At 41.8% G+C, this 25,601-nt stretch overlaps 1 protein-coding gene across 2 annotated transcripts in view; it reads left to right on the top strand.

Moving 5' to 3' along the window:
- Positions 1–25,601, top strand: part of cdh13 (cadherin 13, H-cadherin (heart)) — a 607,588-nt gene that overhangs the window by 399,411 nt on the left and 182,576 nt on the right. For both annotated transcript variants that reach the window (XM_046352466.1, XM_046352473.1), the window contains one exon: positions 6,877–7,055. In XM_046352466.1, the coding sequence (XP_046208422.1) occupies positions 6,877–7,055 (179 nt within the window). The remainder of the gene's footprint in view (positions 1–6,876; positions 7,056–25,601) is intronic.

Below are 25,601 nucleotides of genomic sequence, written 5' to 3' on the forward strand. Positions count from 1 at the left end.
CATTGATAATTTGTGTGAGATTGAGGGCATCAAGCTTAGTTTGTAGGATGGCCGGGGTGTTAAGCATGTCCCAGTTTAGGTCACCTAGTAGCACGAGCTCAGAAGATAGAAGGGGGGCAATCAATTCACATATGGTTTCGAGCGCACAGCTGGGGGCAGAGGGAGGTCTATAGCAAGCGGCAACAGTGAGAGACTTGTTTCTGGAAAGGTGAATTTTTAGAAGTAGAAGCTCAAATTATTTGGGTACAGACTTAGATAGTAATACAGAACTCTGCAGGCTATCTTTGCAGTAGATTGCAACACCGCCCCCTTTGGTAGTTCTATCTTGGCGGAAACGTTATAGTTAAATTTCAGGATTTTTGGTGGTTTTCCTAAACCAGGATTCAGACACGGCTAAGACATCTAGGTTGGCAGAGTGTACTAAAGCAGTGAGTAAAACCAACTTAGGGAGTAGGCTTCTAATGTTAACATCCATGAAACCAAGGCTTTTACGTTTACAGAAGTCAACAAATGAGAGCACCTGGGGGGTGGGAGTGGAGCTACGCACTGCAGGACCTTGATTAACCTCCACATCACCAGAGGAATGGAGGAGAAGTAGGATAAGGGTACGGCAAAAGATTATACGAACTGGCCGTCTAGCATGTTCAGAACAGAGAGTAAAAGGAGCAGGTTTCTGGGCACGATAGCATAGATTCAAGGCATAGTGTACAGACAAAGGTAAGGTAGGATGTGAGTACATTGGAGGTAAACCTAGGCATTGAGTAATGAAGAGAGAGATATAGTCTCTAGAGATGTTTAAACCAGGTGATGTCATTGCATATGTAGGCGGTGGAACAACATGGTTGGTTAAGGCATATTGAGCAGGGCTAGAGGCTCTACAGTGAAATAAGACAGTAATCACTAACCAGGACAGTAATGGACAAGGCATATTGATATTAGAGAGAGGCATGCATAGCCAAGTGAACATATGGGTCCAGTGAGTGGTTGGGCTGGCTGAGGACACGGAGATTCAGACAGTTAGCAGGCGAACAAGCTAACAGTTAGTAGGCCGGGGCTAAACAAGCTAGCAGCTAGTAAACCTGGGCAAGCTAGCAGGTAGCAGACAGGGTTAGCAAGCAAGCAGTTAGCATGGGCTAGCAGTTACAGACCGGGCAGGTAAGCTAGCAGTTAGCAGGCCGGCAGCTAGCAGTTAGTAGACCGGGGCAGGCTAGCAGTTAGCAGGCCGGGTTAGCAAGCAGTTAGCAGGGGATGGCAGTTAGCAGACCGGGTTAGCAAGCAAGCAGTTAGCAAGAGCTAGCAGTTAGCAGACAGGACAGGCAAGCTAGCAGTTAGCAGACCGGGCCTGGCAAGCTAGCAGTTAACAGACCGGGTTAGAAAGCAAGCGGATAGCAGGGGCTAGAAAGTTAGCCTTTGCGGGACGTCGCGATGGGGGTAAGTCTGTTTTTGCCTCTTCGTGCGGTGACGTCGATAGACCAGTCGTGGAATTAGTAGGGTTCCAAGTAGCTCTAGGTAGCTAGCAGGCCTAACTGGTTAGCATAATGGGCCGTCGCGCCTGATGGGCCTGTTGGAGTCCTCGGGCAGATTATGTCGGTATTCCAGTCGTAGGGGATCTGCGGGGTTCCATGCCCCGTACCGGCTGTATAAGGGGTCCGGATATTATAGCCCAGGAGTATACTTCGGTGGTAGCACAGGAGCCCTGGCCGGGTTAGCTTCAAGCTAATTGGTGCTTGCTCTGGGAGGGAAACGCTAGCCAGGAGTAGTCATCCGGGATTGCGGTTAGCTAGTTGTGAAGATCCAGATTAAAATGTTCAGTTTGCAGTAGGAATCTGGGGATATAAAAAATAACAGGTCCGTTATGCTCTGGTTAGAGTCACGTTGTTCGAACTGATGAGAGCTTTCCGAGCTGAAGGTTAGCTGATGACCGGTTAGCTGATGACCGCTGGCAATGGTTTGCTGACTAATAGCTGGTAGTTAGCTGGCTAGCTTCAGTTGAGGGCTTCCAGATCCGAAGTAAATATAAATACCTTAGGGAAAAAAAGCAGATCCACACCACATTTTGTGAGGCGGGTTGCAGGAGAGTATTTAAATGTTCAGGTTTATCAAAATATTTTAAAGGATATGCGACGAAAAAGATGTAGATCGATATATACAAGGGACACGACAGGACAAAGACGTCTGACTGCTTTGCCATCTTGGATTCAGTCTGTCAAGCAGTAACACTTATTATTTTATGAACCTTTTGTTACCTAAATTGTTTAAATTCCCACAAATAAGCATATATGTAAACATTTTCACACATTTATAGTCACATTTGATGTTTCAAAATATGTATATACTGTATATTTATGTTTTTCATATTTTGAACAGATATTTTGATACATTTCATCCATAGCTACTTTTTATGAACATTGTTATGTTATTCATTCAAAGTGTTGTGTTTCTGTGATGGTCAGAGGCTGAGAAATTGGCGATTTAGCAAATCTTATATACCGGTAAGACCTAAGAGGGCCATTGATAAGGGCATCAGACCTCAAACTGCTATGATCTATCAACTCAGTTCCAGTTGCATCTGAAAGATGTATAGAAACATTGACTGAAAGCAAAATATGTATTTTCTTTTCTTGGTGTTATTTTTTCATTGTAATGGCCCAATTTCATTGTAAATCTAGGTGGCTTCATATCTGCATATTGTCAGGGTACATACATCTACCTCTGTGTCAAATTTGGTGGGGTTTTTTCCCTCACAAAGTTTACTATTGCGACCACATTTTCAGCTTAGCTGTGCACCACTAGTATACAAAATAGAGATTATATTCCATTGCTCCATATTGACACATGAAATTGTGGTACATATTTATTTAGGACTAGTTGCTTGACAAAGTCCTATAATTTCAGAAGGAACAGAAATTATTACATTTTTGGACAAAATTGAACCCCTTTAGTGCTTTTCGGGTTGTGTGTGTGTGTGTGTGCTGATGGTAGCTGGTTGCTATCTCCCTGCATGTGCATATTGATAGTAGGTACCTCTGTCATTCCTTTCAGTCTGTCTGAGCAGATAGGCCTAAGGTCAATGGGGGTCAGTATGGGTTAATCACATCAGGAGCCCAGTAATTTGACCTTTGGCATGCAACCAGGTGACGTATAGAGGGTTTGGAGACAACTCACAGGAGCTCTTCTACAGTTATATTGGCTTAGTTTATTAGGATCCCCATGCTGCTCATGCATTAGCTACTCTTCCTGGGGTCCACATAAAACGTACAAATACATGACAAAGTACAGAGCAGTTATAGACAAGAACAACATAAGATATGACATTAAATTAAAATCAAAATAAATGTTTTTATCTAGGAAAGACAACAAGAGGCATCAAAAATACTATTTAAACACTTCATATATACATATTCATATTCATATTCGTACATACAGTACAGTTAAATTAGATCTTTAGAAAGAGGAGAGGCGCTGTGTTACAATATGTTTTTTTATCCGTTTTTTTTTTTTAAAGCTAAGCTTGCTTAGCCATGACGGACCCTCCACCTCCAAATCGATCCCGCTCCAGAGTACAGGCCTCGGTGTGACGCTCATTCTTTCGACGATAAACACAAATCCGACCATCACCCCTGGTGAGACAAAACCGAGACTCATCAGTGAAGAGCACTTATTGTCAGTCCTGTCTGGTCCAGCAACGGTGGGTTTGTGCCCATAGGCGACGTTGTTGCCTTACAGCAGGCCTACCAGCCCTCAATCCAGCCTCTCTCAGCCTATTGTGTGTGGACAGTCTCAGCACTGATGGAGGGATTGTGCGTTCCTGGTGTAACTTGGGCAGTTGTTGTTGCCATCCTGTACCTGTCCCGCAGGTGTGATGTTCGGATGTACCAATCCTGTGCAGGTGTTGTTACTTGTGGTCTGCCACTGCGAGGACGATCAGCTGTCCATCATGTATCCCTGTAGCGCTGTCTTAGGCGTCTCGCAGTAAGGACTTTGCAATTTATAGCCCTGGCCACATCTGCAGTCCTCATGCCTCCTTGCCACATGCCTAAGACATGTTCACGCAGGTGAGCAGGGACACTGTTCATCTTTCTTTTGGTGTATTTCAGAGTCAGTAGAAAGGCCTCTTTAGTGTCCTAAGTTTTCATAACTGTGACCTTAATTGCCTACTGTCTGTAAGCTGTTAGTGTCTTAACGACCGTTCCACAGGTGCATATTCATTAATTGTTTATGGTTCATTGAACAAGCATGGGGAAAAGAGTTTAAACCCTTTACAATGATCTGTGAAGTTATTTGGATTTTTACGAATTATATTTGAGTTTTCTGAGTTTAGATTTGACAATGGTTAGGCATTTTCAACACAGAAATGTTTCATGAAATGTTTTTTTTCTTTCCCCGAAAAACATGTACATACGACTAGTAACTTACAGACACGTACAAACACTGACTACATCTCATCTGCCCAGACCCGCCTGCTCACATCCCCATCCCTAATGCCTGTATTATTTTTTGACATTTTTTGTACCAATGTGTTTTTCTCAGTCACCCATGCTATTTAAATATTCCAATAATATATCATTCGATTTTTCCATTGTGCCAATGATGGTGGATTAATTGACTTCCAAGTGTTTAGTGTATGTTTTTTTCAAATGAGTGATGAGCCCATTGGTTATCTCATTACATATAATACATATACTCTCTGAGTTCTATTGGATAAGTAACTGTCCAACCATGTGATTGGCAGGTGATGTAAAGCCATAATAAGTGAGTTTTTACAATAGTAAATGATGATCATGTGGACGCCTTAACAGTTCTCACAGTTTCCTAACAGGTGCATGTATTTTCAGAATCACTTCTTGAGTTATCTCTATCTTTATCACTACACGCAGAAGGTGAAAGCACAGAAACAATGTTTCCAGCTTACATGTTCATCTTTGTTTAGAGAGTCACGATTAATGATTAGAAGTATGATGTCTATGTGTCATTTGAATATTTATATTCACAAAACTCTCAGTATCTTAATTAACTCCGCATTGTAGAAGTGATCTTTAACATTTAAACTCACTCTCTATCAGTATTGGCAATCAAGGCTTGGTCTGGTGCACAACTTTAGAGCTTTTAGCCAAGTAACATGTACAGTATAGGGAAGACAGTGAATAATCCTGGTCCACTGGATATAGCAGTGGATAGATAGAATAACCCATGCATGGGGAGCTGTGTAACCCATGGGCCTCTCTAGGCCAGTCAGTAGAGATGGCTGCATCAGCCAGGGACTGTGTAGTGTGATGGTCTGTGAAATGACTGTGCCGGAGCACCACCCATCAGTACTCGACTCTGTCTGTCCCAACTGACAGATCCTATAATTAAAACAGAGACACTAATTATTCTGGAGGGATATGTCAGCCATGGTCACGAGTTCAATGCATGACAGCTTGTGTGTTTTGAGTGTATGTTTGAGTGAGTTACTCACTGTGTTTAGCTCTGTGGCGTATGTGGATGTGGGGTGTCTGTTAGCCAGTTACTGAATGTGTGCGTGTGGAATGGTAAAGAGATTGTCTGTCTATCTGTCTGTCTGCTGAGAGCTCTGTGACACACAGGGCCTCTGTAATTAGCCTGTAGAAGGATTACTGCTATACCCACTACAAATGGTTTAGCTTACACTTCAAACACCTGCCAGGGGATCAAACCCATGCCTCGTCTGCCCTCCATTATATACTACTAACCATATGTCCATTTACACTAAAGCAACTATTTAACATACTTGATGCAGTCTGATGCAGTTTTTGCACTTTTGGCTAGTTTGTTGCTAATTTGACTGAGTTCCGGGCTAATACTCCATAGCAAAGAATCATCAAACGTGAAGGTTGAGCGGACTAATCAAATGTTATTTGTCACAAACACAATTTAGAGCAGTACAAACGTGTAGTTGAAATTGTTGTATACTAGCTCTCTCAACATTGCAGTACAATAATCAATAATAAAGAGTCAAATCTAAAATAACAAGTAATAGAAGAGGTCATAGTAACAGGCTGATAAGAATGACGACTAAACCTTTTTTATTGGTACTATGACTCTACAGTGGTCCAAACTACATTTCCAGGCTCCACAGAGATGTCTTGCTGTTTTCATATGAGATGTGTGTAGTGAGAGAATATGAGGTGGGAGAGAGATTGCCGTCCCAGCAGCTAACAAATTCTCTTGCTTTTAGAGTGGAAGTGTGAGGCTCATCACTGAGACATGACGATGGAGCGTTGAAGAATGATTGACTGGGATTTCAGCTTAGACTGCAGGGGTGGCTCTCCGTTCCTGTTCCATTACCAAATCACATGTGGTGTATCGTTCTGACCAGCATTAGGGAGAAAATGCATTAGTAAAGGATGTGAGTTGCAGAGTGAGATTCTGACTAATGCCCGTCATTATTCTTAGCCTTTGTCTCAGTCCTTGTTGTTAGATCAGCGTTGAACAGGCTCATATTTTCATCATATTTGTGGTTTGGTAACCCAAAGTACTTTCATGTGATTGACAAAGTGACTGACTTTATCGGTATGGAATGCTTATCATGCAGATGTAGGATCTTAATTTCATCACCCTGTTGCAGGAGAACTTTCCCGCAACACAGTAAAGTTTAAACATGTATTATATCTGAGGTTTAAAAAGGCTTCCGAAGTTTGTAATTTCCACTTTTAAATTTCAGACTTGATTTTCCCTTATGAAAAATCAATCCCTTCAAAAATGTCCATTAAATATAATCCACAAAATAATTCACAATTCCAGTTGCTGCAAGATAATTTTCCTAATGTAGAAAACTGGCTCAAATTAAGATCCTACATCTGTAGGTTGTGCCCAAGATAGTGTAAACTTTTAACAAACTTGTGTCTGTTTCCATAGGAACTGTGGTGATGACGATGACAGCAGAGGATGCTGATGACCCCAGGTTGCAGAACGCGGTGCTGCGTTACAACATCGTGAGGCAGTCGCCCGATAAACCCTCGCCCAACATGTTCTACATCAACCCAGAGAGCGGCAACATTGTCACTGTGATCTCCCCCACGCTGCTGGACAGAGAGGTGAGTGTGCTGGGCTGGGCTGGGAGCCTCTCCAGACTGATCTAATGGGGCCTCAAAACACTGCTGCTGTCTCACTGCCTCACTGCCTCACTGTCTCACGACCATGATGTTTTAAATCACTGTTGTTATTGTCAGTAAAGAGACTGTAGATAGGTGAATGAAGGAGGCGGGAGAGGTGGTCACTGTGCTGGGGAGATGAGGGGGGTAAGGGAAGGCGGGGGGTGATTTCTGTGGTGCATTCTAATGAGCAAGCGGAGGCAGCATCGCCCCATTCCTTAACCGGAGCGAGACAACGGCATGATTGCTTTTTCAGCGGGGTGACGAATGCCAGAACATCGATTCACTGTGCTCGTGGAAGAGGAATATTAGCTGTTGTCAGACACTTAGAGCTTGGTTTAATTGAGGTGATACACACTTATCCACCAGCATCGGCTGTGTCCAACAAGTCCAACAGAAACCTCTCAGCTGGAACAGGGAAATCACTATCAAATGGCAATGAGTGGATCTCTGAGCTATAACTCTCATAGATGATTAATTGATAAATGTGTTAGTACTGTGTGTAATTCAAACATTGAGCGCCTGGTCTGTGTGCTCATGAAGGATGCTATTGATTTCTGTTGAGTTAGAAATTGCATGATTAGTGGGTTGTATTGAATGTGATCACCCCTTTATGATGGAAACACTAGTAAATGATGGAAACACTTTAGTAAATGAGGAATACAAAGTATATTGAAAGCAGGTGCTTCCACACAGGTGTGTTTCCTGAGTTACTTAAGTAATTAACATCCCATCATGCTTAAGGTCATGTAGAAAAAGCCATTATTTTGGCTCCCATGACAATGCACCCATCCACAGGGCATGAGTGGTCACTGAATGTTTTAATGAGCATGAAAATGATGTAAACAAGGGATAGGCAACTTCAGTGCTCGGTGGCCTGATTGGTGTCACACTTTTGCCCCAGCTAACACACCAAAAATCAACTAAATCATTGTCTTTAGAAGCCTTTTTAAACATCAAATACACTGCAAGTTTGCATTACCTGCTGAGCAGGAACATTCTCAGCAACACAAGAGATCCTACATCTGTATCTTCTAGGTGTCTGGAGAGCTTTAAACCTTGGCTACTTCAGCAGATACTCAGAAGTATGTATCACCCTCCGTCTGGCACACCAAACTACTTTTTTTTGCTGGATGAAAAACATTGTTCCTCCACCCTGTAAATGCATTGGACATAATTCAGGTTGAGCTGTAAGTGTATTTAGATGGACATTCCATGGTACCACGGGAGGCAAAGCAGTCCATCGAAAATTGGAAAATCTATTTTGTCACATTGAAATCAAGTTGATTTTCCCTCCACCACTCTCACTCAGGCGTTAAATTCTGTCTTGATATGCACATCTATGTCCTCCGTATCTATTTTTCCCTCCACTTTGTCTGCTCCTCTCTCCTCTCTTTCTGTCTCTCACTTTTTGGATCAATGGCAGACTATATTTTTGACAGCTAATATCGTACACAGAAGGGGCCATTTTCCTAGGGGCTGTGAAGTAGCATATACTGTATGTAGCCCATCAGACAGGAAAGACAGACTTTAGAGATCGGCCTAAGAGCAGTAGTCTATCAGTAGTCAATCTGATGGACACACAGCCTCACAGACGCTGGCCAGAACTACACAACACTCTCACGCTCAGACATTTCAATCATGGCAAAATCAATTGGTTAACATCAAATGCTTTCACTTGTTCTTCAGAAAGGAATCAACTTTAAGCTGCAGTGGATGTAAAGGTATGTTTGCATTGTTAAGCCGATGTACTACACATGGCCTTTCCAGTGGCAGATGTGATAGGTTGATTTGACAGGCACAATGTGTGAGTTATACCAGCTGTCTGTCAGATTGATAGCCCTGAATAATGGCCTCTGTGTGTGTTTTTATGTGGGTTTGTGTGTGCCTACGTGTAAATGTTTCATGTTAGTGTTTAGAGCTGTTGTCTCAGTCTCCTGGCTGTGGTGCATTGTGATTAATGGACTTTCCAGTCCATTGTGCTGTCACGGCCTGCCTCCGCTCGTCAAACGACCCACCTCCCCTCATCGCGACTATCCTACATCCTGTCCACAGTCATCAGTACCTGGAGCACAGCGGAGTAGAGCTTCCTCTCTCCTCTCCTCCGACAGACAATTTCACCTTGGACCTGCCCAGGACCCGGAGGCCATCACTCTTCAGCACACAGATGCACTGTCAGCCCAAGCTTTATCTGGCCTACACCCCTGTTTCAGTACCAGTCAGCTTTTCAGATTAATCGGGTTCATCGCGTGTGGTCATCATGGCACTGTGAAGTTTATCAACTCTCTGTGTGGTGTCCCTGCAATTGCTGTTATGTAAAAAAAGAGGTGAAAAATGATTATCCCCTATTGATGTCACTTGTTAAATCCACTTCAATCAGTGTAGATGAAGGGGAGGAGACGGGTTAAAGAAGGATGTTTAAGCCTTGAGACAATTAGGACATGGATTGTGTATGTGTGCCATTCAGAGGGTGAATGGGCAAGACAAAGTATTTAAGTGCCTTTGAATGGAGTATGGTAGTGGGTGCCAGGCGCACAGGTTTGCGTCAAGAACTGTGTGTATCAAGAATGGTCCACCACCAAAAGGACATCCGACCACCTTGACACAACTGTGGGAAGCACTGGAGTCAACATGGGCCAGCATCCCTGTTGAACAAGTCCATGTCCCGACTAATTTAGGCTTTTCTGTAGGAGTGGGGGTGCAACTCAATATTAGGAATGTGTTCCTAATGTTTGTACACTCAGTGTACATTCCCACATTCCTCTATCATTTTAAATTATTCAGTTCAATTATATGGTACGTGCTGTGTGCATGTACCATATTTAGCGAAGGCTTTTGGTCTATACTTGTCTCCACTCATCTCCCCTCATTACAGCCTGTGATTCCTGCTGAAGCACAATGAAAGGTCAGCTGGAGGTCGTGTGTATAATGATGTGTTGCTACTTGTCTCCTCTGGATCTCCTCTGACCCATGCTGCTGCTGCTCTGAGGATGTATTGCACTCTGAGTGACTGACAGGTGTCGTGTAGTGTGTTGCTATGCTCTTAAACCCATTGGGGACCTCCACGATGGTTTATAATGCCAGCACTTTCATTAGTGAGGCTTGTGTTCTGTTGCTTAAGCACAGAGCAGTGTAAAGCTCTTTAGGTTAGCACAAAGCAGTGAGTAGTAATGCACATATTATTAAATGTGAGTCAAAAAGAAAATAACATAATGGAAAGTCATATTTGCTTCTAGTATGTGCCAATAAAAAGTAAATGTTGTAGGTTTGAATCATCAACACCCTGCTATGATTATTTGAGCAGCTCTGATATGTTTCAAGCTGTGTCTTTAATCTAGTTTACTCTGCAATGGCTTTGCCAGGTGTCACTGACACACACACGCACGCACGCCCGAACACATGTATACATACACACATACACACACACATACAGAAAGGCAGACTAATGTGATTGAGGAAGTAGTGATGGGGGTGTAGATTACGGTGTACAGGCCCATGGTGCTGCTGGTCTGGCTGGGACCTAACTGGTGTGGGCAGACTGTTAATGATGGTGACTGTGGATTTCTAATTCTCTCTGGGCAATCTGGGACCTGTCACTGGTAACGGCAGCCAATCGATATGCCTGGCAGACCCTCCTCCTTCTCTTCCATACGGATGAATTACAAAGAGCCAAAATCAACGTTCAAATCAATGTCCTCCCTTTGTGGGGTCTGGGGAGCAGAGGTCTGTCCACATTCACTGTTCTTGTTACCTCTGAGAGTGAGCCAGCCAGGAACATGACCTATCCTGAATGCTCCAATGCCTCTGTCTGTCCGTCCATCCGTTCATTCGTCTATCCATCTGTCTGAGTTTAAACAGATGGGTTATCAGAGCTACTTGTTAAATTCATATCTCAGACACAAAACAACACTTAACAAGAAAATGGTACAATAACAAGACATTTATTTAAGAGTGACAGGAGGACAGACAAATGTTATTTTCTGGGTTTGTTGTACCTGTGTATCTATCTCGTTATAACCAATCATGTTGATACGATGGCCATGGTAGCTGTATTCCCCTTCGTTCTATGTTCTTGATGTGACAAATGGATGTTTACCTTCCATTTGTCACCGCGGTCCTCCTAGTTAGTACATGAAGGTACATGGTATGGATGGAAACCATAGCGCTCATCTTGATCAGCAGTACATAATGAGTAATTAGTTTTGACCTTGCCCGTGTGATCTCATCATGGTGTTTGGGCTGATAAGAAAGCAGTGCTTGTGAAATGGTTTATTTGGCTTGGGGATGAGAGAGGCTGTGTGTGTGTGTGTGTGTGTGTGTGTGCGTGCGTGCGTGCGTGCGCGTGCGTGCGTGCGTGCGTGCGTGCGTGCGTGCGTGTGTGTGTGTGTGTGTGTGTGTGTGTGTTGTGAACTCTGGCTTTGGCAAGTTGTCCTCATCACAAGTCTACCATTCATTCTGCCTGCCTGTCAGTTTTTCCCTCTCCCAATAAGCTTCCTCAATTCCTCACCTCTCTCTCTCGCTCCAACTTTAATATAATAATAATGTATGCCATTTAGCAGACGCTTTTATCCAAAGCGACTTACAGTCAAGCGTGCATTTTAAGTATGAGTGGTCCAGGGAATCGACCCCACTATCCTGGCGTTGCAAGCACCATGCTCTACTAACTGAGCATCTCTCTCTCTCTCTCTCTCTCTCTCTCTCTCTCTCTCTCTCTCTCTCTCTCTCTCTCTCTCTCTCTCTCTCTCTCTCTCTCTCTCTCTCTCTCTCTCTCTCTCTCTCTCTCTCTGTCTCTACCTCGTTTCTCAGCGCTTCACTTCGGACATCCAATTACTCCCGGGTCATAGCGTAGTGATTTCATTCAGAGCAGCAGCATTCACCCTCGCCCTCAAACAGCCATTCAAATTACCGCCCCGCCTGTCCTCCACCGCCCGCAAAATGTTGTTTTCAGACATTCCTCGTCCGCCACCTAATCTGATCCCTCAGACATAATTGAATGTCAGTCGCCACATAAAGATTCCTTCCTCTCCTCAATTAGCAGCTGCTTCCCTCTGTCACCACAATGAGACAAAGCAGACAGAAAAATATTTACTCTTCCTCCAGGTAGGGGGGAGAGTTATTATATTATGTCATCTATATGCAAATAATACATCGGCGACTTCAATTGGTAGAATGTCATTACTGCAGATCTGATGTGTGCACTCCAGTTTATAAACTCCCTTTTATTTCCCTATTATGATCCAGAGATTGAGGCACCTGGCTTCAGAAATAGAGTTGTGATGCTCTAAAGGGAGCTGTGAAGAGAGGGAGAGAAGGAGTGGCGTTCTGAGAACGGAGGGAGGGGTTCTTCTCTGCTGCCTTACTCTTTCCTTTCTCCCTCTTCTCTTTCTCCTTCTCTTTCTCTCCTCAGCCCTTTCATCTTCTGACATCGTAATGCACCTTTAGATTGGCTTCTTGGGACTCTCTATGCTTCCAGGCTGCCTATGATCAGAATGTCAGGTCAGAACTTTTACAGAGGTCTACTGTTTTACAGAACGGATGATTTTCAGCCAAATGCCCAAATATTCTCCCACAGTGTACACTCTTAGAAAAAAAGCTGCTATCTAGAACCTAAAAGTCTCCTTTGTCTGTCCCCGTAGAAGAACACTTTGATGAACTGTTTTTGGTTCCAGGTAGAACCCTTTTGGGTTCCATGTATTATTATTTGACCCTGCTGGTCATCTATGAACATTTGAACATCTTGTTCTGTTATAATCTCCACCTAGCACAGCCAGAAGAGGACTGGCCACCCCTCATAGCCTGGTTCCTCTCTAGGTTTCTTCCTAGGTTCTGGCCTTTCTATGGAGTTTTTCCTAGCCACCGTGCTTCTACACCTGCATTGCTTGCTGATTGTGGTTTTAGGCTGGGTTTCTGTACAGCACTTTGTGACATCAGCTGATGTAAGAAGGGTTTTATAAGTACATTTGATTTGATGTAAAAACCCTTTCCACAGAGGGGTCTACGTGGAACCCAAAATAGTTCTACCTGGAACCAAAAAGGGTTATACCTGGAACCAAATATGATTATCCTATTGGGACCCTTTTTTCTAAGAGTGTATAGGAGGTTTATGCCCTTTCATTGTTATAATATGTGCCATTTGTGAGTTGGACACAAAATACAGATTATCTAGAAGACAAATTAACTGACCTGAGAGAAGAATCACCTATTTTACTACTTTACATCAATGTCAATTAGCATCTAAGAGAAATGGGTCAGTCCACATTCAACAAACACTCTCTTTGATTTATCCTTCCTTATTCCACCCTTTTCTCACACACCCACACTCCTTTTCTCACACACCCACACTCCTTTTCTCACACACCCACACTCCTTTTCTCACACACCCACACTCCTTTTCTCACACACCCACCTCCTTTTCTCACACATCCACACTTTTTCTCACACACCCACACTCCTTTTCTCACACACCACACTCCTTTTCTCACACACCCACACTCCTTTTCTCACACACCCACACTCCTTTTCTCACACACCCACACTCCTTTTCTCACACACCCACACTCCTTTTCTCACACACCCACACTCCTTTTCTCACACACCCACACTCCTTTTCTCACACATCCACACTCCTTTTCTCACACACCCACACTCCTTTTCTCACACACGCAAACTCCTTTTCTCACACACCCACACTCCTTTTCTCACACACCCACACTCCTTTTCTCTGACACACAAGCACACACATTGTTGGACACTACTTTGTCTCTCATACTATTTGCTCTGATACTGGTTCTCTGGAGTCTAGGAGAGTGAAGTACTATGCTGAATCTATTCCATGTATTCACTCACAAGGTCCTGATCGTGCAAAGCCTTTCCTGAACTGATCCTAGGGCTATGGTGTGATGTTTGTGTGAAAGTAAGATGTCACATAGCCAGTGTGCCAGCGGTTGTGGACAATGCCCCCTGTCTAGATCCCCCTCCCGCTCTGGTGGGATGAATACGGTGGACACAGTTCACAGACAGTGATGGAATATGGCACCCCCCCCCCCTCTGGGCTCTCCTCTTCTACTATCCTCCTCCCCTCTGCCGCCCTCCTCCATCACGGCTCTGTCCAGTTGCATTAGGTCGGAAATGAGACTCCACTAATTAATTAGATCTCAGAGTGCTAAAGATGAAGATTACATCCCAATGAAGGTTAGGAGTGTCAATCACTTTTTTTTCAAGCTGTGAATTCCTGTAGATAAATTGAGCCCCCTGGGTATTGTGGGTTGTTCATCTTTTCTTGTTCTTCTTTTAATTAATTGAGTCTCACAGACAGAGTGGCTCAGTCAATGGGGGTCTGGGACAACTTAGCCCACATCAGCATTGTCTTCTCCAGAGGAGAACAGAGAACATGGATGGAACAGAGAATAGGGAAATGAAGAGATGAGAAATATTGCCATTAAGAGACAGATGGAAGAAACTGACAGGAATAAGGAGAGAGAATCGTCGCGAGGGAGAGAAATACACTGAGAAGGAGAGAGAATCGTCGCGAGGGAGAGAAATGCACTGAGAAGGAGAGAGAAGCAGAGAAAGACTGAGTGACTTCATTAACCCCACAGAGAACTGGAGAGCACAGTATAATTTACAATAGACCTACATGAATCATTTAAAGCAGACCCGCTCTTGATGTTGACGTGTTGCGCTTACTTGAATGTAATTTTCCTGTAACAATATGCCTATAAAACTAACCAGGTACAGTGCAGATGTATTCCCCTTGACTGAGCAGTACTGTAATTTGACAACTGTTGTGAAGTTGAAGCTATCAGGAAAAAAGTTTGCCAAAGAAAATACTTATTTATGTACTATTTCAAAGAATCAAATGTATTTTTTAAATTTGGCATAATTCATTTGGGTCCCAAAGCCAAGGGCTATTCACTAATATCTCCTTCCTTGGACAAGAGAACATACAGTATATGCTATGAGCTGGTGGGTTTCCAGGAAATCTGGCACCGGCTCTCAATACTTCAAGTACACATCTTTTATTTTTCAAATGGCAGAGGAGTAGAAGCAATTTAAGAGCAATCTGTCCAGAGAATGGCTTAATATAATGGGTAACTGTCATCATAAAAAGCGGACAGGTAAGTGGTAGCCTCCAACTCTCAAGTCAAGGTTGTTACTTGCTAATTCAGAATAAATGTCTCAAATTACCTTGTGCCCTTATATTCTGAAAGGACATGGAAAGCTGGGCATTATAAATATCCCGAGTCCCAATAATCAATGTGTATTAGTGCCGCGGTAAAGTGAGGCCATGGCTGAACGGCTAAGAATAAAATGCCACAAAGTGATGTGGGCCATATTCCATTGCAGTACCAGGCAAAAAAGGGTATGTTCTCTACTCAGTGGTGAATTGGAAGTCTGAACCTACTGCAGTTAGTGCTTATCTTGGTAGGGATTGTGGTTCAGTCTAGTGTTCCTGCATGGATGTATGGGTACATCTGAGGACTAAGCAGAGATAGGCTATCTGACAGGATTAGGACGACACTCAGATGACCAATGAACTGAGAGATGGTCCCCTGACTTGACCAGATGTGTAGAGAGAGAAGGAAAGTGTATTTTTCCTATGTTCTCAGCATTGTGTATTTGTATTTCTCTCACCACCATGGTTCTTTACTCAGAGATGAAGACAGGATTCTTTCAAAGCGTGACAATTTGGTTCACTGATCACCGTTTTCTTCTAGTAATTGGTAATAGTGTGGCTTTACATTGCCTATTACTGTAACCCGGTCCGAAGATGCAGTAGAATAAATTGTCTGCTAGCAGATATTGGACTGCTATTGGATATTCGACTTTTCTCCACACCAAATACCAACATACACATACAAACAGCAACCCTCAAATGCACACAAACAACGGCTACATCTCCTCTGCTCACACCCCCCGTCCCTAGTGCCTGCATTATTGTTTGCCACATGGCGTTAAACTGTACTAATTTGTTTTTCTCGGTTGCCCATGCTTTTTAAATATTTAAGTACATGTGTTAATGATGACAGATTGATTGATTTCCAAGTTTTTAGTAAATGTTTTTTCATGACAAGATCATTTTGTAGCCCATTGTGTCTCACTACACCCCCCATATGCCAGGTCTTACAAATGCAAACAGGCGGATTAAAAGTAAGTTTACATTGTAATACTTCTGACAGCCAACTTTCTAACTCATTTTTAGTATTACACTTAAGACATGACTCTGCCATTGTGCTGTAGCATTAGTGAATTTTGTCTCCTGTATAATACATTCTATACATTATTAGTTTATACTGGATTAAGCGTAACTTTTCATTAACTGTCATTTCTGGTAGTTCCTCCAACATTCCCTCCATGTTGTGCCAACATCGTTTATTTAAGTCTTGGATCCAATAGTAAATGTTTTTTAAGATATATGCTCTCTGCAAGGTTTTGTATATCTTCGCTATCATAAGAACATCATTTTCTCACACAAATACAATTCACCAAAGGTCTAAAAGATTTCAAATCGAAATGTTGTGATATGTAACTCTTAAGTTGCATGTATTTGAAAAACAAAATACATTAAAAAAAAATCTACATTGGTCAGTCAAAAATGGCCTTTTAATTCTGTCATGGAAATAAATGTATTTCATATTACCAAGTCATTTACGGTTTCTATGCCTTTGGAATTCTGAAAAACTATCCAAGGACTGTTCCATAGGGTTGTGCTTTTAAGGGAGTGATATTGGTTCATGTAGAATACGTTTCATTGTCTTCCATATTGTTGTGGTGTTTGTAACTCTGAAGTTGTTCGTGCTCTTAGCTTTATCCTTTTTAAAATAAGAACAAAAATATGATTGGGATGAGCATGTACATCTTCAATATGTACCCACTGTTCCTCTTTAGTGCACTAAACTATATGTTACAAGAAAACATCTGGGTGGTGAGTTCATACAATTCCAAGTCTGGGAGGTTAAAAACCCCTCAGACAGACGTAAAACTTTCCTTTTTATTCAATTAATTATATTTGCCATACGAAGTCTTATGAACGAGGATACTTTTTTAAAGAATGTCTTTGGTGGGGTAATTGGTATTACCGAAAATAAATACAAGAGCTTTGGGAGACATGCCAGGTTTATTCTACCTGTATGATTTATGGGAAGATTGTTCCATTTTGTAATGAACACGAGGGGAGACAGAGAGCTGGTTTCAAGCACATGGCGCAGCAGGTGTTTATTGCAAAGGACTACAGGAGGAGGCAGGTAGCTGGGTCCAGGGGAAGGCAGAAGGTCATACACAGAGGATCCAAAAGGGCAACAGTACAGGCAGGGAAAAGGCTAGTAACGTAGTCCGGGAGATCAGGCAATAGGTAGAAAACAGGAAGTCCAATAGGTTAAAGTACAGACAGGGAATAGGCTAAATGGTTCGTTAGTGAAGCAGGCCAAAACTATCATGCAAGGGAGGAGTAAATCAATACCTCACAGTGATAGGGTGCAAAGAACTGAACAAAATAGTGTGTGATAATGACATACAGGTGTGTGAACAGGTGTTTAGAATTCGGGTGATTGGGATTTGGAGAGTGTGCTGCGTTCAGGGGATCTACGTGTTTGAAGCTGTGAATTGGATGCAGACGTTACACATTTAATTACTACTGCTTTCATATTGTTGAGTAATGGAATTATATTTCCATTACTTATATTTATATACAGTACCAATCAAACATTTGAACACTCCAACTCATTCAATGGTTTTTCTTTATTTTTTATGTATTTATTTTTCTATTTTCTACATTGTAAAATAATAGTGAAGACATCAAAACTATGAAATAACACATGGAATCATGTAGTAACCAAAAAAGTATTAAACAAATAAAAATACATTTTATATTTGAGATTCTTCAATGTAGCCAATGTAACCACCCTTTGTCTTGATGACAGCTTTGCACACTCTTGGCATTCTCTCAACCAGCTTCACCTGGAATGCATTTCCAACAGTCTTGAAGGTGTTCCCACATATGCTGAACACTTGGTGGCTGCTTTTCCTTCACTCTGTGGTCCAACTCATCCCAAACCATCTCAAATGGGTCGAGGTCGGGTGATTGTGGAGGCCAGGTCATCTGATGCAGCACTCCATCACTCTCCTTCTTGGTCAAATAGCCCTTACACCGCTTGGGGGTGTGTTGGGTCATTGTCCTGTTGAAAAACAAATTATAGTGGCGTATCGCTGCAGAATGCTGTGGTAGCCATGCTGGTTAAGTGCGCCTTGAATTCTAAATAAATCAGACAGTGTCACCAGCAAAGCACCCCACACCATCACACCTCCTCCTCCATGCTTCACGGTGGGAAAAACACATAGGGAAATCATCCGTTCACCTACTCTGCGTCTCACAAAGACACTAAAAATCTAAAATTTGTACTCATTAGACCAAAGGACAGATTTCCACCAGTCTAATGTCCATTGCTCGTGTTTCTTGACCTAATTAAGTCTCTTCTTCTTGGTGTCCTTTAGTAGTGGTTTCTTTGCAGCAATTCTACTATGAAGGCCTGATTCACACGGTCTTCTTTAAAGAGTTGATGTTGAGATGGGTCTGTTACTTGAACTCTGTGAAGCATGTATTTGGGCTGCAATCTGAGGTGCAGTTAAGTCTAATGAACTTATCCTCTGCAACAGAGGTAACTCTGGGTCTTCCTTTCCTGTGGCGTTACTCATGAGAGACAGTTTCATCATAGTGCTTGATGGTTTTTCCAACTGCACTTGAAGAAACTTTCAAAGTTCTTTACATTTTCCGTATTGACTGACCTTCATGTCTTAAAGTAATGAAGCTTGTTGAGAGAATGCCAAGAGTGTGCAAAACTGTCAAGGCAAAGGGTGGCTACTTTGAAGAATCTCAAATATAAAATATATTTTGATTTGTTTTACATTTTTTTGGTTACTACATATATGTAGATGTGTTATTTCATAGTTTTGACGACTTCACTATTATTCTACAATGTAGATATTAGTGCAAATAAAGAAAAACCCTTTAATCATTACTGTAGGTGTTACGAATCCCTTTTGGCCCGACAGTCTAGGGGGGGATGGTAATGAGACCCGTAACATAACTCAGGCAAATTATTATTGTGACAAAGTAAAAGTGTGAACAAAATAACCACGACAACAGAAATCTACCGTCAAACTCCAGGTTTATTTATAAACACACGGTAATGGGGGGAGCAGGAAAAGGGGCTGAGCTGGACCCAAGGAAAGAAACAATAAATATTAAAAAACACACCCCTAAGCTAGACTAGCCTACTTTAACAGCTAACTAACTAACCAAAAATACAGTGGGTGGTCCGCCCAGTTCTACCTAGTGTATTTAACAAAGTTCACCTACGGGTAGTGTATGCCCATGGGCGACTTGTCTTGTTTTCCCCCTTTTCCCACCAGCAATCAAACACAAACACCATAAACAAAAACAATACTCCCAGGTGATGACAAAGTGCTATGAGGTGCTTAAAACAAAAGAGAGGTTAAGACACAAAGCGAGAGTGAACCACAAAACCTACAGACATGGCATTTACAGAGAGATTGAGCTGAGCTGAGCTGAGCTCTAGAACAAACAAATGGGGTTTTTAAACCATGGGGAAGGAACTGTGATAGGTCAGGAAATAGGAGGAGGTGTGTCTTCTGATTGATGATTGATTGTTGACTGATTGGGGAGTGATGATTTTCACCTGTGAGGGGAGAAGGAGAGAAAAGAAACACACACACAGGATACACACACACAGGATAACTGTATCCGTAACAGTAGGTGTGTCCAAACAAATTGACTGGTACTGTATTTGTCACTTATTAAGCATCCTAAGTGTTTAATATTTTTTGTGGTCCACTTAAAGGATCGCAAGTTATTTTTCATTTTTCCTATTGCCATTATTTAGTTTTTTTCCACGGGTATTCTGAAAATATTTTTAGCAAGTGGGGCATTGAGTTTTCAGTGTTGGTTCATTTACAGTGCCTTCCGAAAGTACTCAGAACCCTTGATTTAAAAATAAATAAATAATACATTACAGCCTTACTCTAAACTGGATTAAATATAAAATAATATTCTCAGCAATCTACACACATTTGTAAAAAGTAAAAAAACGGAAATACCACATCCTGTTTCATTTGATCATCCTTGAGATGTTTCTACAATTTACCTATGGTAAATTCAATTGATTGGACACGATTTGTAAAGGTATACACCTGTCTATATATATACAGTGCATGTAGGAGCAAAAACCAAGCCATGAGGTTGATGGAATTGTCCGTAGACCTCCAAGACAGGATTGTGTCAAGGCACAGATCTGGGGAAGGGTACCAAAAAATGTCTGCAGCATTGAAGGACTCCAAGAACACAGTGGTCTCCATCATTCTTAAATGGAAGAAGTTTGAAACCACCAAGACTTTTCCTAAACTGAGCAATCGGGGGTGAAGGGCCTTGTTCAGGGAGGTGACCAAGAACCTGATGGTCACTCTGACAGATCTGTAGAGATGGGTAAACCTATGGTAGAGTGGCCAGACGGAAGCGACTCCTCAGTAAAAGGCACATGACAGCCTGCTTAGATTTAGCCAAAAGGCACTTAAATACTCTCAGACCATGATAAACAAGATTATCTGGTCTTATGTAACCAAGATTGAACTGGCCTGAATGCCAAGTGACACGGCTAGAGGAACCTGGCACCATCCCTACGGTGAAGCATGGTGGTGGCAGCATCATGCTGTGGGGATGTTTTTCAGCGGCAGGGACTGGGAGACTAGTCAGGATCGAGGCAAAGATGAACAGAGTAAAGTACAGAGAGATCCTGGATGAAAACCTGCTCCAGACCACTCAGGACCTCAGACTGGGGTAAAGGTTCACCTTCCAACAGGACAACAACCCTAAGCACACAGCCAAGACAAGGCAGGAATGGTTTCGGAACAAGTCTCTGAATTCTTGTGTTGCCCAGCCAGAGCCCAGACTTGAACATGATCGAACATCTCTGGAGAGACCTGAAAATAGCTGTGCAGCAACGCTCCCCATCCAACCTGACAGAGCTTGAGAGGATCTGCAGAGAAGAAATGGAGAAACTCCCCAAATACAAGTGTGCCAAGCTGGTAGTGTCATACCCAAGAAAACTCAATGCTGTAATTGCTGCCAACAATGTAAATGTGATATTTCAGTTTTTTACATCTTTAATACATTTGTAAAAATTTCTATAAATCTGTTTTTGCTTTGTCATTATGGGGTAATGTGTGTAGATTGATGAGGGAAAAAATACAATTTAATCGATTTTAGAATAAGGCTGTAACGTAACAAAATTTGGAAAAGGTACTGATGCATGTTATTTTTGGGTCTTGTCTAATTATTTCTGCAATCGGTTCAATTACCAATGCAAACAGGAGTGGGAGCAAGGACATCAACAGCCATTATTGATAAATCTATATCTTGTTATTTTGCATATTGTATTAAACTGAAACATGGCCTTGTATTTCTTAGTTAGTGTCTATTTTTATAAACCCTGTTTGATTGATATGTATCACGTCTGGTATCAAGTGTGCCATTCTATTGCTTGTAAGCGTTGTCACAATTTATTCAACTTCTGGGTCTATAATCAGCAGCGGACTCTACTTTTTCCCTGGTTTTAATATAACTTTTTTTTAAACACTTTGATACATGGAACTATGAAGTACTGAATTGAGTGACGTGTGTTGTCATTACTGTAAATAGGGGCGCTACTTTGTCCCAAAATAGAATATTACTTTTTGGGTGATCTATGTTTTTAGTGATTATATTTTGTCTGCTGATCATTTTTCAGTCTGAGAAAGCTATAGGATCCATCCAACTGTTGTTTCATTCAGATTTGTATAAATGTTCGTCGAAGCTTTTAAAATGATCATTAATCACTTTGTTGTTTCTAATGCATTTTTATATTTATCTTAAAAAATCATAACTGGTTTAGCGTGTATTTGTTTTGTGAGCTGCGACATATTTACCAGGTTTATTTGCCATAAAGTATTTGAGTTTAGTTGTTGGCTCCCTTCAAAAATCAAAGATTGTATTCCTGCTTAAGTTCAGAAATGGTATTTTATTCTTTACTTTGTAAAGTTTTTTCTGTTTTTTTTCTAAGATGAGGAAATCACTTTCTTTCATTTTGTATTTCTAGGTCTGTTCTAGGTCTGTTCTAGGTCTGTTCTAGGTCTGTTCTAGGTCTGTTCTAGGTCTAGGTCTGTTCTAGGTCTGTTCTAGGTCTGTTCTAGGTCTAGGTCTGTTCTAGGTCTAGGTCTAGGTCTGTTCTAGGTCTAGGTCTGTTCTAGGTCTGTTCTAGGTCTAGGTCTGTTCTAGGTCTAGGTCTGTTCTAGGTCTAGGTCTAGGTCTGTTCTAGGTCTAGGTCTGTTCTAGGTCTGTTCTAGGTCTAGGTCTGTTCTAGGTCTAGGTCTATTCTAGGTCTAGGTCTGTTCTAGGTCTAGGTCTGTTCTAGGTCTAGGTCTAGGTCTGTTCTAGGTCTAGGTCTGTTCTAGGTCTAGGTCTGTTCTAGGTCTAGGTCTGTTCTAGGTCTGTTCTAGGTCTAGGTCTAGGTCTGTTCTAGGTCTAGGTCTGTTCTAGGTCTAGGTCTGTTCTAGGTCTGTTCTAGGTCTAGGTCTGGCCTGTTTCATCACCCAGTGGATTGATGGCTCGTCTTAACCACTGCATTAGAGAGATGTGTGTGTGTTTCTCTGCATTTGACTAAAAACATGTTTATAACTGATTATTCACGTATACAACGTAACGAGACCAGACTGCTACAGCAGTAATAGGCCGTTAGGCTTGAGGGAAATATTGGCTCAGCAGTCAGTTGATCTGGTCTCAGTTGATTTGTTTAATGGGATGTTTATTCTCACAGAAGATGTTAAATCTTTTGGTTGTGATTACGTGTGTTTTAGACACCCATAATGAACGTGTAGATTGTTTACGTGATCAACATAGTTAAGTGGCTTCAAAACAGCTGCTAAAATATTGATGTTCTTGAATTGGTATTTGGGAGAAAAAAATATTATAGAGACCTTTTCAAAATTCAAAAGCAATCTCTGTTGCTATAGCAGTTTGACTTGATCTCTTTCCTTAGATGCAACTGAAGGGCAGTAGAAAAAGGGGGGCAGATAGCGGAAGAGAGGGTGGGAAATATTGGGAGAGGTAGAGGATGGAATAATAACCAGGTGTGGATCCAGAGCATGCATCAGACCCAAGGGCTGCTTTATGTGGCAGTGAGTGCCTCAGCAGCATGGCTATGGTAAAGTGCTGTCATTACCCTGCTGCAGAGAGAGACTGCATGCCCGCTCACTTCCTCTCTCTGCTTCTCACTCCATCTCTGACCCAAGACAGAGGGTCAGTATCAACAGCCTTATTTCTCCTGTGAACTTCCGCCCCTCCATAAAGGTCCTCAAGTTATGAATCCATTTGGCTTCCTGGAGAAAAAAACGTGTATTGATTTGAAAAGTTTGTTTATTGTTCTCATTTTCTTTATTGTGAGGAGATACCAGCTTGGTGCATTGCCTCAGGTAAAGTCGGCAAGTGGCACTGCCATCCAAGGCATATTTCAGGACGTTGCATCTGTGGAAAATACAATGGATTTGAAAAAAGTAATCAACGTAAATTAAAGTTCAGGCTGTCTTACAAACTAATATAACATTCAACCTGACAATTAGTAACACATCCAAGGCCACATTTCGAAGTTACTGTAACTATAAATGTATTGTATAATCATATAAAGTGTTCATGTTCAAGGTTGTCGCAGGTCTGTGGAGATCTTCACAATTGTGGTTAGAATCTGCACAGAATCTCGAACTGCATTGATGACTTGCACCATGTACTTTTAATGTAATCTCATCTGCAATCTGTCAGGATTTGGCCAGGGTTGTTCCGGTTTTTGGTCACTAGATGCCCCCATTGTGCCTTTTGACCTTTTGTTTTCCCTTGATCCCCATTATTATTTGCACCTGTGCCTCGTTTCCCCTGATTGTATTTAAACCCTTTGTTTTCCTCAGTTCTTTGCTCTGTGTTTGTATGTTAGCACCCAGCCCTAGTACTCTGTGAACTCTTGTTGATCCCGGTGGACTCTCTTGTGGAATTCTGTTTTTTTGTTCTTGTTTGTTTGTTTTTTGAGTATCTTTTGAGGCTTTTTGTGCTATACCTTCCACCTTGTGGATTTACCTTTTTGTCTTGGAGGATTACCTTTGTTCTTGTGGAATTCCTTTTGAGGTTGTGGAGTTACCTGTTTTCCTGAAGAACTTCACTTTTTACTTCATTAAATACACCGTCTTAAGTACTGCTGTGTCTGCATCATCGTCTGGGTTCTGACGATTTGTCGTGGCTCAGTTGGTTAAGTGACTGTTTCTCACTCCGGAGACCCGGGTTCGTAACCGGGTCCTGACACAATCCAAGGCATGTAGTTCTGCTATTAGATGAAGCACAGTGATAAGTAACACATTAATAAATAAACAAAATATCTGACATTGTATTCCCATTAGAATTATTTCATTGTTGAAAGCTCAGTGATATAGACATTTAGGCTCTAAACCAAATCTCTGACATTGGTTTTTCATTGGAATTTGGTTGTGCCTTTTAGATGGTTGAAACCATAGTGATAACAAATAGGAAATTCAACTAACTGTCTTTCAGAGTGGATGAGGATAGGTTATAATCTCAGTGATCAATGTCTCAACCAAATATTACCCAATTATCCACATCTTTTTTCAAGGAAGAGCTTCCTCTCTACACATAACAGCCATTGAGACCATAGATATTTCTACAGATGCTACAGAGAATATACTGTAGGATCCATGGGGGAGTATAGAGTATAGAAGATCACCACAGACTTTGTGCTTTTTATCTTTGATCTGTTAAGCCCCAGTGGCTTTGAGTTGTAAAAACAACAATGGAGAAACTGCTACTGTATCTTCAAGCATTTCTACATATAAGGGCTGATGATTCCATAACTCTGGGATGGTTTGTGCTTTACTACATTCTTTCATGCCCATAGCTTTCCCTACTCTCCCTCTCTCTGTAGCAGGGAGATGCTACCCGTTCTTTCATTACTAGAGGAGATCATAATGCATCACAGGAAATGAAGAAAATATCACTAAATGATAAGGAATGCTCCGGGCATGGAACTAGATCAAGAGCATTTGAAATGATGTTATATGCAAGGCAACCCTAATGACACACGTGTAACTGCCAAAATAAAGGAAACACTTGAGTTAATAAAACTAATATCACGTAGGATTCACGGTATTTAGCCGGCACATTTTTTTCTATGACCCCCTTACAATCAGACCAAATTTTTACCACATTCTTGCCTGCATACACATTTTATAGCTCCCATGCTCTCACCAGCATGCCAGGGATGAGTGGTAGATGTGTGTGGAGATCTATTTTAATAAATCCATTGACAATATACACCTTCAAAAATAAATGTATTGATTTGTTTTGGCAGATCCTAAGAAACAGAAGAATACAAAATACAAATGTAT

The sequence above is a fragment of the Oncorhynchus gorbuscha genome, linkage group LG01 (genome assembly GCF_021184085.1).
Source record: "Oncorhynchus gorbuscha isolate QuinsamMale2020 ecotype Even-year linkage group LG01, OgorEven_v1.0, whole genome shotgun sequence".
Taxonomy (NCBI): domain Eukaryota; kingdom Metazoa; phylum Chordata; class Actinopteri; order Salmoniformes; family Salmonidae; genus Oncorhynchus; species Oncorhynchus gorbuscha.